The sequence below is a fragment of the Callionymus lyra genome, chromosome 13, assembly GCF_982586985.1.
Source record: "Callionymus lyra chromosome 13, fCalLyr1.hap1.1, whole genome shotgun sequence".
NCBI lineage: Eukaryota > Metazoa > Chordata > Actinopteri > Syngnathiformes > Callionymidae > Callionymus > Callionymus lyra.
In genome coordinates this window covers 3,432-17,128 of record NC_141830.1, presented here as the reverse complement: position 1 = coordinate 17,128, position 13,697 = coordinate 3,432, and the positions used below count along the sequence as shown (strand labels likewise).

General features: G+C 45.6%; 1 protein-coding gene and 1 long non-coding RNA gene across 2 annotated transcripts; both read left to right on the top strand.

Annotated features, from left to right (window-relative positions):
• The first annotated feature begins 3,773 nt into the window (after positions 1-3,773).
• LOC148066864 (uncharacterized) lies at positions 3,774-5,934 on the top strand. The gene is made up of 2 exons (XM_087806313.1): positions 3,774-4,779; positions 5,817-5,934. Exons 1-2 carry the CDS (start codon positions 3,774-3,776, stop codon positions 5,855-5,857), a joined length of 1,047 nt encoding a protein of 348 aa, XP_087662439.1. The 3' UTR covers positions 5,858-5,934.
• Positions 5,935-10,508: 4,574 nt separating this feature from the next.
• LOC148066863 (uncharacterized) lies at positions 10,509-13,378 on the top strand. The gene is made up of 4 exons (XR_015713226.1): positions 10,509-10,644; positions 12,274-12,355; positions 13,036-13,161; positions 13,238-13,378. It is a non-coding gene; the product is annotated as an uncharacterized LOC148066863 (long non-coding RNA).
• The last annotated feature ends 319 nt before the right edge of the window (positions 13,379-13,697 follow it).

Sequence of the window (13,697 nt, the reverse complement as noted above, 5' to 3'; positions counted from 1 at the left end):
GTCTACAAAGGGTGTACATTGTTTGTAAAAATGACACAAGGCATGTTACACAACCTGAACTCTGGAAAAATGTTTTATCTTTCAATGTGAAGAGAAACTTAAAGTCACAAAATGGAATTAAAACTGTTGTGAGTCTGACTCTTACTTCAGAACAAGCTCTTGGGGTCACAACAGGTAAGAAAACACTGAACACCTTTAGCTGATGAACAATAGTTAGGTTGACGTCTTCAAAATAGTTATTTCACTTATCAAAAGTTGAGAGATTTCAAGTAAGAAGTTAAATAAAAAGGACACAAAGTACAAAAAAGCAGATCTGGATCCGTTTTCCTTTTCTCCAAAATCTGTCAAGTGTCTTGAGATAGCTTTGGGAGGATGACACACAAAAAGTAAATGTTTTACTCTCTGGAATAACAAGATGTCAACGTTCGAAAGTTGACCTTTAAGATGATTTATCAATAAACCTGTACATCTGCTCTCTGTTCACGAACACGTGTGAAAATCGTTGTTTTAGCTCAAATATATGCTGTTAATTTAGGTTCTAGTGTTTCATAATATTTGACTGTATTTAAACGACAGAAAAGTCGATGACATTGAAGAGAAGTTAAAAGTCACCTTAATGGTGTCCAGCTGGTGTCCGGCCAGCAGAAGGAAAGTTCCACCGACTCCTCCGGCCAGGAAGTTCTTGAGAGGAGATACTGGTTCGTCTCCAATCCTGGGCCTGCATGGTCTCTGTGGTCACTGTGGTCCGTCTCACGAGCGACAGACGCGTCTGTCAACGACCGGAAGCTGTCGCTCAAAGGTTAGGGTTGGATTAGGGTGATTGGGGGGTTTTGTAACCGGGCATGGGTCCCGGTTACGGGCACGGGCCAGTGCGGACGGAGTCCAACCCACGTCTGTTGAGAAAAAGGAGAGAGAGAGAGAAAAAAAGGAGAGAGGAAGGTATGGGCAGGAATCGAACCCGGGTCCTAGGAAGTATGGGGCAGGTGATTAGCACAGTGAGCCACAGAATTCCTGTGGAATCGTAGAGTCAAGAGGCGAAATGGAAAAACACAATTAAAAAAATATATAAATATATGCGGGGAAAAGGGGAAAGTGTTTTTTTTGGGGGGTAAGGTTGGTAAGGTTTTGGGTTAAGGGTTGGGGTTAGGGTAGGGGGGCTTGTGGTTAGGGGGGTGAGGGTTGGGTTTAGGGTAAGGGGGGTTAGGGTTAGGTTTAGGGTAGAAGAGGTTAGGGTTTTTAGGGTAATGGGGCTTGGGGTTAGGGTTAGGGTTAGGGTTAGGGTTTAGGGTTAGGGTTAGGGTTAGGGTTAGGGGTTAGGGTTAGGGTTTAGGGTTAGGGTTAGGGGTTAGGGTTAGGGTTTAGGGTTAGGGTTAGGGTTAGGGTTAGGGGATGATGGAGTGGCGGGTTCTTCCCATTGATAAGGAGCGTCTCTACCCGGAAGAACTCGCCAGAGTATTGCGTTTCCAGACCAGGTTGGCTGTCCTTTCGATCTCGCTCCTCGCCTTTGAATCACAACTGGATAATCCTTTGGATACTCCTGACGTTGTCAGCACTTTTATTTACTCAAGTGAGTCCTTTTGTCTTTTTGTTTTAGTTGCTGTTGGGACCCCGATCTCCAGAAGTGCCCTGCCTTCGCCCCGAGTGCCTGTTTTGTTTTTTTGTTCCTATTACGGACCGCTCTGGATCTATATAAGACTTTTTTTTCTGAATTTTTCCTCCGTGGATTATTTAGAAGATAGCTGGGAAGGGCGACAGGTCTTGATACCTTCACTTAAACTTAGCGTTACATTTACCGATGTCAATAAAATGAAAAGAGACTTTAATAAACCACAACATGTACCTCTGCTCCTTCCAGCTGGACACTCAACATCCTTATCCTTCAACAGTGGACACTGTGACGTCACTCCTTCAACATCCTTATCCTTGAGAGAAAAGATCATTTAATATCAGATGATTTTTGAGAATCTATCAGTGATAGTTTCGTAGATTCTTCCGCGTCTGACCGTTATAAACCTCCTTGTAGGTGGACAACGCATGCGCAAATGCGTGGTTGATTTCCAACCTCGTGTACTGTACTGACACTAATAGAATGTTTTTCCATCATATTTGTCCATCATGATGAGTGCCATGGATCATACATGAACACACATGTTTAATGATAAATATTTGTTACCAGAGAACAATTGTTTCAACTGTAATGAAGCATACATGTTTGATATTTACCAATTAGTGTTAAATATTAGCTATATTGATGTTTGAGACAAAATGGGGACCCTTGAAATAAAAAGAAAGACCCACACTGTTAAGTCTTTCTGTAGGTTTGTTTATTGGACATAATAAATCGTTTTAGCAACACTAGAGGGCAGCAGAGAGTACAAGTTGCTTTGCGTGCAGGTGGAGAGACAGGACGAGCTAATGAGATCACCTGTGCAGGTGAAGCTTCTGTCTACAGAGCATGACTACAGCCAAGGTAATGTTAAACTCTTCTGTTAAATTGTTCTCATTTGGAGAGAATATCTAAGGATTATGGACATAAACTTGCAGTGTGACTGCAGTTCACACTTTTAATGATGTCGTCATTAAGTAGAAAAATGATTAATGACATACATGACCTTAATAATTAAGTCAGATCTACTGTATGTCCATGTGTTGTAAATCTAAAACGTACCGAGAAAGTAGAATTCTAGTGTTTCTGATCCCATCATGCAGGGAATAGCAGGTTTGATATAAATGTACATGAATTGATTCATTAAAGATATTATTACATTTGTCTCTTTTAACATTAAGACTTCATCACAAAGTATCATTTCTGGAGATGATTTGACTTCAATGTTGACAACAGTTTATACTGAGTGGATCTAGTATAACACTGACAGACCCGGCTGCAGAAAAACATTTAAGGGGGGGGCATTACATTTTTTCAGGGGGGCAAACTTTTCAACCTAAAAACGTATTGGCTTCAGGCTGAACAATGGCTCTGGGACGACTCGCACAGTACAGAGAAATAATTCTCCCATTACTAAAAAGTGACGGTTGATCCCAAAATCTAAAAAAACAACTAACAACCAACAAGAAAGTTTAGTGCTGTGTCCATGTATTAAACTAAAGCACCACAGCTTCACTTCTACTAAAACATAAGCACTGAAGTCAACCTGAACACTGGATTGAACATCAAATAAGTTTTCATCTCATTGAACAAAATCATGGTAGGTGTGATGTGTGATCTGTTTGATACTTGATGAAGCCCAGTTGCTGCACATTGGCGCACGCATTGACGCACATTCTTCTTCTGAGAGTTGTAACACAGCGTCTCTTAACTGTTGAGCATGGTCCCGTCGTCTCGCACCAACGTCCATCTCCTCACTTTCGCTCTTCACTTTCCCGTACATACCGGCGACGTTCGTTAGCAAAGTTCGTTGCTAATAACCGTTAGCTTCGCCTCAGGAGCAGGTCCGAAAAAGTCGCTTCTGACACCAATGTAACTGTTATAGACTGACTTAAGGTTGCCCTCATTGCACCCCGGAACCTTTGTGCCTTTATCTGTGTTCTCTACGGGCGGGTTTGGGGGTTGCACCGCCTACGGAATGTATGGAATGCTGGACTGTTGTACGACGATCTCTTCACAAGTAAAGTTCTCTAACTGAGCTCCAAGTGTGCGTGCATCATTACCCTCGGGTTACCACACTTTTGGCGACGAGGATTAAAACATATACGACGGAGTGTCGTGAAGTTAGGGTCGGAGAAGAAGTTCCGTGTAGCATCTAGCGTGTAGCATGGCTACGGTCGGCACGCTCAGTGAGTTCGTCGAGCAGGATGGTGACTGGATCGAATATGTCGAGAGACTAGAGCACTTTTTCCTTGCGAATTTCATTGAGAAGGAGGAACGTCAAAGATCGATTCTCCTCAGTGTGTGCGGTGCCAAGACGTACAAGTTGATACGCAACTTAGCAACCCCACGGAAGCCAGGTGACTTATCATTCAAGGAATTGGTGACGCTGGTGCAGGAGCATCACAACCCCAAACCGTCAGTGATTGTTCAGCGCTTCAAGTTCCACACACATTCACGCAAAGAGGGAGTTTCGGTTGCTGCATTCATCGCGGAGCTGAGACAACTGTCGGAATATTGCGAGTTTGGACCGGTGCTTGACGACATGCTACGGGACAGGTTGGTCTGTGGTATCAATAATGACAGCATTCAACGCCGATTGCTAGGTGAATGTACACTAACTTTCAAGAAGGCGTTGGAGATCACTCATGCTATGGAAACAGCAGCTAATAACTCAAAAGACATTCAAGCAGCTAATGCCGTTGTGCCACAGAGCACTGTTCACCGTCTGTTTAAAGAGGGCAGAGGAAAGCCGATGAAGTCATGCGAATGTTACCGGTGTGGGGGAGCGCATCTCGCTAATGACTGTGGTTTTAGAGATGCTGTTTGCCATAACTGCCAGAAAAAGGGGCATATAGCCAAGAAGTGCAGAGGTGCTAAAAAGCAATGGAAAAAGGAGTGGGAAGAGTCAAAACCCCAAAGGAAAACGCACCATTTGCAAAGAGAAGGACCTGAGGAGCAGTGTTCATTCAACATGTTCAGTATGGACCTCAGGGAACCCCGGGCAGCCCCGATCTGCGCAACGCTGCAAATAAATGGAAAAAAAATGACGATGGAGGTGGACACGGGGGCCTCAGTTTCAGTGATAAGTCATACCACCTACTGCAGGTTGCGGGGCTCTGGAAAGGCGCCCGCTTTAAGAAAGACGAACATCAAACTGAGACAATACACTGGTGAGTGCATTCCTCTACTTGGAGTTATAGAAGTAGACGTTATGTATGAAGGCCAGTCAGCTAAAGGGGAGCTGATAGTGGTAGAGGGGGAGGGACCGAGTCTGCTTGGGCGGGACCTCCTAAAGAGAATTCGCTTCAATTGGGGGGAAATCATGCACATGAGGGTGGTTGGGGACATCCTATCAAAGTATGCAGATGTTTTTAAGGATGAGCTTGGCACCCTCCAAGGCACAACAGTGAAGTTGACCGTGGACCCCAACGCAAAGCCACGTTTTTGTAAACCACGCACAGTGCCATACGCTATGAAGGCTAAGGTGGAAGCGGAGCTGGACAGGCTGCAGCGGTCAGGTGTCATTGAACCGGTGGAGTTCTCTGACTGGGCAGCCCCAATTGTGCCGGTGCTGAAAGAAGATGGTGGGGTGCGGGTATGTGGTGATTACAAAATGACAATCAACCAAGCCTCACAACTGGATACTTATCCCCTGCCACGAGTGGAGGATTTATTCGCCACACTGGCAGGAGGACAAACATTTACCAAACTGGACATGAGTCACGCATACCAACAACTGCTGCTGGACGAGGATTCTAAACAATATGTGACCATCAACACCCACAAGGGCCTGTTCAAGTACAATCGCTTGGTGTACGGCGTTGCGTCCAGCCCAGCCATTTTTCAGCGCACCATGGACAACCTCCTGCAGAACATTCCCCATGTTGCTGTCTACCTAGACGACATCTTGGTGACGGGTAAGACCGAAGGGGAGCATCTGAAAAACCTCGACCAGGTGCTGCAGAGAATGAAGGAGGCCGGGCTGCGGTTGAAGCGAAGTAAATGCGTTTTCCAAGCTCCGAGTGTCACCTACCTGGGTCATAGGATTTCAGCTCAGGGGCTTTCCCCCATGACAGAGAAGGTGAGGGCGATTAAGGAGGCTCCTAGCCCAAAGAATGTGGCAGAACTCCGGTCGTTCTTGGGCTTAGTGAACTATTATGGGAAGTTTTTGCCTGAACTCTCCACTGTGCTTGCCCCACTCTATCAGCTCCTGCACAAAGACTGTTCCTGGACTTGGCAGCAGGATAAAGAGACAGCGTTCCAACAGGTAAAAGAACTATTGCACTCTGCAACGCTGCTCGTGCACTTTGACCCAGACAAGGAAGTTGTTTTGTCCTGTGATGCATCAGCCTACGGCGTGGGGGCAGTCCTTTCGCATCGTATGGAGGACGGAGGGGAGAAGCCTATTGGGTACGTGTCTCGTACCCTCACATCAGCAGAACGGGGTTACTCGCAGCTAGAGAAGGAGGGGCTAGCTGTAGTTTTTGCTGTGAAACGGTTCCACCAGTACCTTTATGGTCGCCCATTCACCATTTTCACAGACCACAAGCCCTTGCTGGGCCTGTTTGGTGAGACTAAAGGTATTTCACCCATGGCGTCAGCAAGATTGCAGCGCTGGGCATTAACTTTGTCAGCGTACCAGTATCGTATTGTGTATAAAGCAGGAAGTGAAAATGCAAATGCAGACGCGTTCAGCCGTCTTCCCCTCCCAGAGTCACCGAGCCAAGCTAACCTCCTTCCAGAGACTGTGTTTTTGTTAGACAGGCTGTCTGACTCCCCGGTGTCCGCAAAGCAGATCAAACAGTGGACGGGAAGAGACCCGGCGCTGTCACAAGTAAAGCAATGGCTGCTGCAGGGCTGGCCGGTAACAGTTGAGCAGGAGGAGCTCAAGCCCTATGTCCAGCGACAGCTGGAGCTCAGTGTGCTGGATGGCTGTATCCTCTGGGGCTCCAGAGTGATTATTCCACCTGCAGGACGTGCTCAGGTAATGGAAGTGCTGCATGAAGCTCACCCCGGGGTGTCAAGAATGAAGAGCCTCGCCAGGTCGTTTGTATGGTGGCCAGGGATGGACGCTGCGTTGGAGAAAAAGGTCAAGGCATGTTCACAGTGTCAAAGTAACCAGAAGATGCCCGCACCTGCGCCTCTCCACCCCTGGGAATGGCCGGCCCGTCCGTGGTCGAGGCTTCACCTGGATTTTGCTGGTCCGTTTATGGGTCACATGTTCCTTGTGCTAGTGGACGCTCATTCAAAGTGGATGGAAGCACACCTCATGTCAAAGATCACAGCCCCAGTTACCACTGACACGCTCAGAAGCATCTTTGCCACCCACGGGCTACCGGATACAGTGGTCAGTGACAACGGGCCCACTTTCACCAGTGAGGTGTTCAAAGAGTTTGTGGAGAAGAATGGAATCCGACATATCCGGTCTGCGCCGTACCACCCTGCTTCCAACGGCTTAGCAGAACGTGCTGTGGAGACGCTGAAAGATGGACTGAGGAAAATGTCGGGGAACACGCTAGGGACTAAGCTGGCACGTTTCTTGTTCCAGTATCGGATTACTCCACACACAACGCATTTGTTTTATGTGTGCGCGCGCGCATTTGTTTTATTCATTTTATAGGTTTGTTTGTTCGCACACGCACACACTGACACATGCGCACACACATCGTGTGTGACATGCACACAAATGCATAACCACACACGCATTGACGCACATTGACACGCGCGCACGCATTGACGCACATTGACACGCACGCGCGCATTGACGCACATAGACACACACGCACGCATTGACGCACATTGACATGCACGCGCGCATTGACGCACATTGACACGCGCGCAAGCATTGAAGCACATTGACACACGCGCGCGCATTGACGCACATTGACACTCGCAAGCATTGACGCACGCACACGCATTGACACGCACGGGCGCATTGACGCACATTGACACGCACGCGCGCATTGACGCACATTGACACGCGCGCAAGCATTGACGCACATTGACACGCGCGCGCATATTGACACACGCACACGCATTGACACGCACGGGCGCATTGACGCACATTGACACGCACGCGCGCATTGACGCACATTGACACGCGCGCAAGCATTGACGCACATTGACACACGCGCGCGCATTGACACACATTGACCAGCACGCGCGCATTGACGCACATTGACACGCGCAAGCATTGACGCACATTGACACACACGCGCGCATTGACGCACATTGACACACGCGCACACATTGACGCACATTGACACACACACGCACTAACTCTCGCCTTAAGAAGTGACACTTGTCAGGGTGCAGCTTCAAACCCGCAGCAGCCACTCTGCTCAGCACTAGTCGTAGGGAGTGTGTGTGCGTGCGCGTTTGTTTTATGTGTGCGTGCGTGTGTTGTGTGCGTGTGCATTTGTTTTATCGGTGCGCGCGCATTTGTTTTGTGTGCTCTTGTGCATTTGTTTTGTGTGTGCGTGCGCGCATTTGTTTTATGTGTGCGTGCGCACATTTGTTTTATGTGACATGCGCGCATTTGTTTTATGTGTGCATGCGCGCATTTGTTTTATGTGTGCATGTGCGCATTTGTTTTATGTGTGCGTGCGCGCATTTGTTTTATGTGTGCGTGCGCGCATTTGTTTTATGTGTGCGTGCGCGCATTTGTTTAAATGTGTGCGTGCGCGCATTTGTTTCATGTGACATGCACACATAAAACACACGCACACATAAAACACGCACTAACTCTCGCCTTAAGAAGTGACACTTGTCAGGGTGCAGCTTCAAACCCGCAGCAGCCACCCTGCTCAGCACAAGTCGTAGGGAGTGTGTGTGCGTGCGCGTTTGTTTTATGTGTGCGTGCGTGTGTTGTGTGCGTGTGCATTTGTTTTATCGGTGCGCGCGCATTTGTTTTGTGTGCTCTTGTGCATTTGTTTTGTGTGTGCGTGTGCATTTGTTTTATGTGTGCGTGCGCGCATTTGTTTTATGTGACATGCGCGCATTTGTTTTATGTGTGCATGCGCGCATTTGTTTTATGTGTGCGTGCGCGCGTTTGTTTTATGTGTGCGTGCGCGCATTTGTTTTATGTGTGCGTGCGCGCATTTGTTTTATGTGTGCGTGCGCGCATTTGTTTAAATGTGTGCGTGCGCGCATTTGTTTTATGTGTGCATGCGCGCATTTGTTTTATGTGTGCATGCGCGCATTTGTTATGTGTGCGTGCGCGCATTTGTTTCATGTGACATGCACACATAAAACACACGCACGCACGCACACATAAAACAAACGCGGACGCACACAAAACACACGCATGCACACACAGACATGCACTGACACATGCACACACACGGTGACATGCACACATAAAACACACACACGCACGCACACGCAGACACACACTGACACCTGCGCACACACACCAATGACATGCACACAAACGCATAACTACACATCACAAACAAACCTATAAAATCCGCGTTTGTTTTATGTGTGCGTGCGTGCGTGTGTTTTATGTTTGCATGTCACCGTGTGTGTGTGTGTTTGTCAGTGCATGTCTGTGTATGCATGCGTGTGTTTTATGTGTGCGTGCGCGTTTGTTTAATGTGGGTGTGCGCATTTGTTTAATGTGTGCGTGTGTTGTGTGCGTGTGCATTTGTTTTATCTGTGCACGCGCATTTGTTTTGTGTGCTCTTGCGCATTTGTTTTGTGTGCGTGTGCGCATTTCTTTAATGTGTCTGTGCGCGCATTTGTTTTATGTGTGCGTGCGCGCATTTGTTTTGTGTGCGTGCGCGCATTTTTTTTATGTGACATGCGCGCATTTGTTTTATGTGTGCGTGCGCCGTGCATGTCTGTGTATTCATCCGTGTGTTTTGTGTGCGCGCGCGCATTTGTTTTATGTGTGCGCGCGCGCATTTGTTTTATTCATTTTATAGGTTTGTTTGTGATGTGTAGTTATGCGTTTGTGTGCATGTCATTGGTGTGTGTGCGCATGTGTCAGTGTGTGTGTGCGTGCGTGTGTGTGTTTTATGTGTGCATGTCACCGTGTGTGTGCGTGTGTCAGTGAAACACCAAGGCAATGAAGAGATGGGCAACGCGTCAAATGTAACCCGGGTCGTTTGAATCCGACGTCGGGGGGTGCTCTGTATAATACTGGGTGACCCGTGCGTGTCAATGTGCGTCAATGCGTGCGCGCGTGTCAATGTGCGTCAATGCGCCCGTGCGTGGCAATGTGCGTCAATGCGTGCGCGCGTGTCAATGTGCGTCAATACGTGTGTGTCAATGTGCGTCAATACGTGTGTGTGTGTCAATGTGCGTCAATGCGTGCGGGTGTGTCAATGCGTATAGACGTGTGTTTATATGTGTGTACATATATGTGTGTATGTGTATAGACGTGTGTGTGTATATATGTGTGTGTATGTGTATAGACGTGTGTGTATATATATGTGTGTATGTGTATAGACGTGTGTGTGTGTATATATGTGTGTGTATGTGTATAGACGTGTGTATATATATGTGTGTATGTGTATAGACGTGTGTGTGTATATGTGTGTATGTGTATAGACGTGTGTGTGTGTGTGTGTATATATATATACGTGTGTGTGTTTATATATGTGTGTATGTGTATAGACGTGTGTGTGTGTATATGTGTATAGACGTGTGTGTATATATATGTGTGTATATGTGTGTATGTGTATAGACGTGTGTGTGTGTATATGTGTGTATGTGTATAGACGTGTGTGTATATATATGTGTGTATATGTGTGTATGTGTATAGACGTGTGTGTATATATATGTGTGTATGTGTATAGACGTGTGTGTGTATATGTATATGTGTGTATGTGTATAGACGTGTGTGTGTGTGTGTGTGTATATACTGTATATATATTGTAACGATCCTGTTTGTTCTGTTCATTAATGTTGCGGGCACTTTAAGAAGGTGAGTCTGTGCGCATGCGCAGTTGTTGTTAGAGAGAGTTCGCGTTCAACTAGTGGTGTGAAGAACGAGCGGCGTTGGTTGTGGCCGAAACAATAACCTCTCTGTGAGTACAGCGAACAAAGAAACAATATCTGTGCAAGACAACCGTCTGGTCATGTGTGGAGGACCAAACGTTACATTGGTGTCAGAAGCGACTTTTTCGGACCTGCTCCTGAGGCGAAGCTAACGGTTATTAGCAACGAACTTTGCTAACGAACGTCGCCGGTATGTACGGGAAAGTGAAGAGCGAAAGTGAGGAGATGGACGTTGGTGCGAGACGATGGGACCATGCTCAACAGTTAAGAGACGCTGTGTTACAACTCTCAGAAGAAGAATGTGCGTCAATGCGTGCGCCAATGTGCAGCAACTGGGCTTCATCAAGTATAAAACAGATCACACATCACACCTACCATGATTTTGTTCAATGAGATGAAAACTTATTTGATGTTCAATCCAGTGTTCAGGTTGACTTCAGTGCTTATGTTTTAGTAGAAGTGAAGCTGTGGTGCTTTAGTTTAATACATGGACACAGCACTAAACTTTCTTGTTGGTTGTTAGTTGTTTTTTTAGATTTTGGGATCAACCGTCACTTTTTAGTAATGGGAGAATTATTTCTCTGTACTGTGCGAGTCGTCCCAGAGCCATTGTTCAGCCTGAAGCCAATACGTTTTTAGGTTGAAAAGTTTGCCCCCCTGAAAAAATGTAATGCCCCCCCTTAAATGTTTTTCTGCAGCCGGGTCTGTCAGTGTTATACTAGATCCACTCAGTATAAACTGTTGTCAACATTGAAGTCAAATCATCTCCAGAAATGATACTTTGTGATGAAGTCTTAATGTTAAAAGAGACAAATGTAATAATATCTTTAATGAATCAATTCATGTACATTTATATCAAACCTGCTATTCCCTGCATGATGGGATCAGAAACACTAGAATTCTACTTTCTCGGTACGTTTTAGATTTACAACACATGGACATACAGTAGATCTGACTTAATTATTAAAGTCATGTATGTCATTAATCATTTTTCTACTTAATGACGACATCATTAAAAGTGTGAACTGCAGTCACACTACAAGTTTATGTCCATAATCCTTAGATATTCTCTCCAAATGAGAACAATTTAACAGAAGAGTTTAACATTACCTTGGCTGTAGTCATGCTCTGTAGACAGAAGCTTCACCTGCACAGGTGATCTCATTAGCTCGTCCTGTCTCTCCACCTGCACGCAAAGCAACTTGTACTCTCTGCTGCCCTCTAGTGTTGCTAAAACGATTTATTATGTCCAATAAACAAACCTACAGAAAGACTTAACAGTGTGGGTCTTTCTTTTTATTTCAAGGGTCCCCATTTTGTCTCAAACATCAATATAGCTAATATTTAACACTAATTGGTAAATATCAAACATGTATGCTTCATTACAGTTGAAACAATTGTTCTCTGGTAACAAATATTTATCATTAAACATGTGTGTTCATGTATGATCCATGGCACTCATCATGATGGACAAATATGATGGAAAAACATTCTATTAGTGTCAGTACAGTACACGAGGTTGGAAATCAACGACGCATTTGCGCATGCGTTGTCCACCTACAAGGAGGTTTATAACGGTCAGACGCGGAAGAATCTACGAAACTATCACTGATAGATTCTCAAAAATCATCTGATATTAAATGATCTTTTCTCTCAAGGATAAGGATGTTGAAGGAGTGACGTCACAGTGTCCACTGTTGAAGGATAAGGATGTTGAGTGTCCAGCTGGAAGGAGCAGAGGTACATGTTGTGGTTTATTAAAGTCTCTTTTCATTTTATTGACATCGGTAAATGTAACGCTAAGTTTAAGTGAAGGTATCAAGACCTGTCGCCCTTCCCAGCTATCTTCTAAATAATCCACGGAGGAAAAATTCAGAAAAAAAAGTCTTATATAGATCCAGAGCGGTCCGTAATAGGAACAAAAAAACAAAACAGGCACTCGGGGCGAAGGCAGGGCACTTCTGGAGATCGGGGTCCCAACAGCAACTAAAACAAAAAGACAAAAGGACTCACTTGAGTAAATAAAAGTGCTGACAACGTCAGGAGTATCCAAAGGATTATCCAGTTGTGATTCAAAGGCGAGGAGCGAGATCGAAAGGACAGCCAACCTGGTCTGGAAACGCAATACTCTGGCGAGTTCTTCCGGGTAGAGACGCTCCTTATCAATGGGAAGAACCCGCCACTCCATCATCCCCAGCCGCGCACCTGCCAGCGTCTGTCACTCAAAACACAGGACACATGAAAACGGAAAACCACCTTCAAAATAAAACAAAAGAACATAAGCATGACACTTGTATGTTGATTCTATCAAATGTATTCTGCCTATTTTAAATGTTGACCTTTTTTCTTATAAGAGTAACTGTCAGGAGTCTTGATGTAAAACGTCACTCAAATTTGTCATTTATTTATTTCTCTCACAGGATTCAGAGTCAATGTTCATTGCACAGAATTTCCATCTCCGTCCTGCACTGTCTGTGATGATGGAACTTACATGGACAAATTGAACCGAGAGAAACATGGTTTCAAGTGTCTCGTCTGTACTGAAGGTAAAGTTTGTTCTTCACTAGAATGATGAGTTGGTCAGTATGTAGATGTGATGTAGAATTTGTTATTGACTAACAGGACTGAGAGAGATCAGATCCTGTACCTTCACAGCAAACACCAAGTGTGAACCTCTGGAGGGTTTTTTCTGTGTGGACGGCTCAGTGGACACATGTGTGGCAGCACAGCAACACTCCACATGTGAACCAGGACAGTTCATCATCAGAGCAGGCGAGTTTCACATCCAACATGTGAAATGCAAGAGTGCAGAAACTATAAGACACACACAATGTTCTTCACAGGAACGTCCTCCACAGACACTGAGTGTGGAACCTGCAGTGAAGGAACATTTTCAAATGGAACGTTCACGTCATGTCAGGATCACAAACAGTGAGTGAAGCTTCACAAATGTTTGCTCCAGATGTTTTCTTCTAAACTGTCTCCACTTGTCTTTGTAGATGTTCAACATATCTACGAGAAGGAACTATTTCTTCTGACTCTGTATGTTGAGAAGGTTTGACACCAGGAGAAGTGGCTGGAA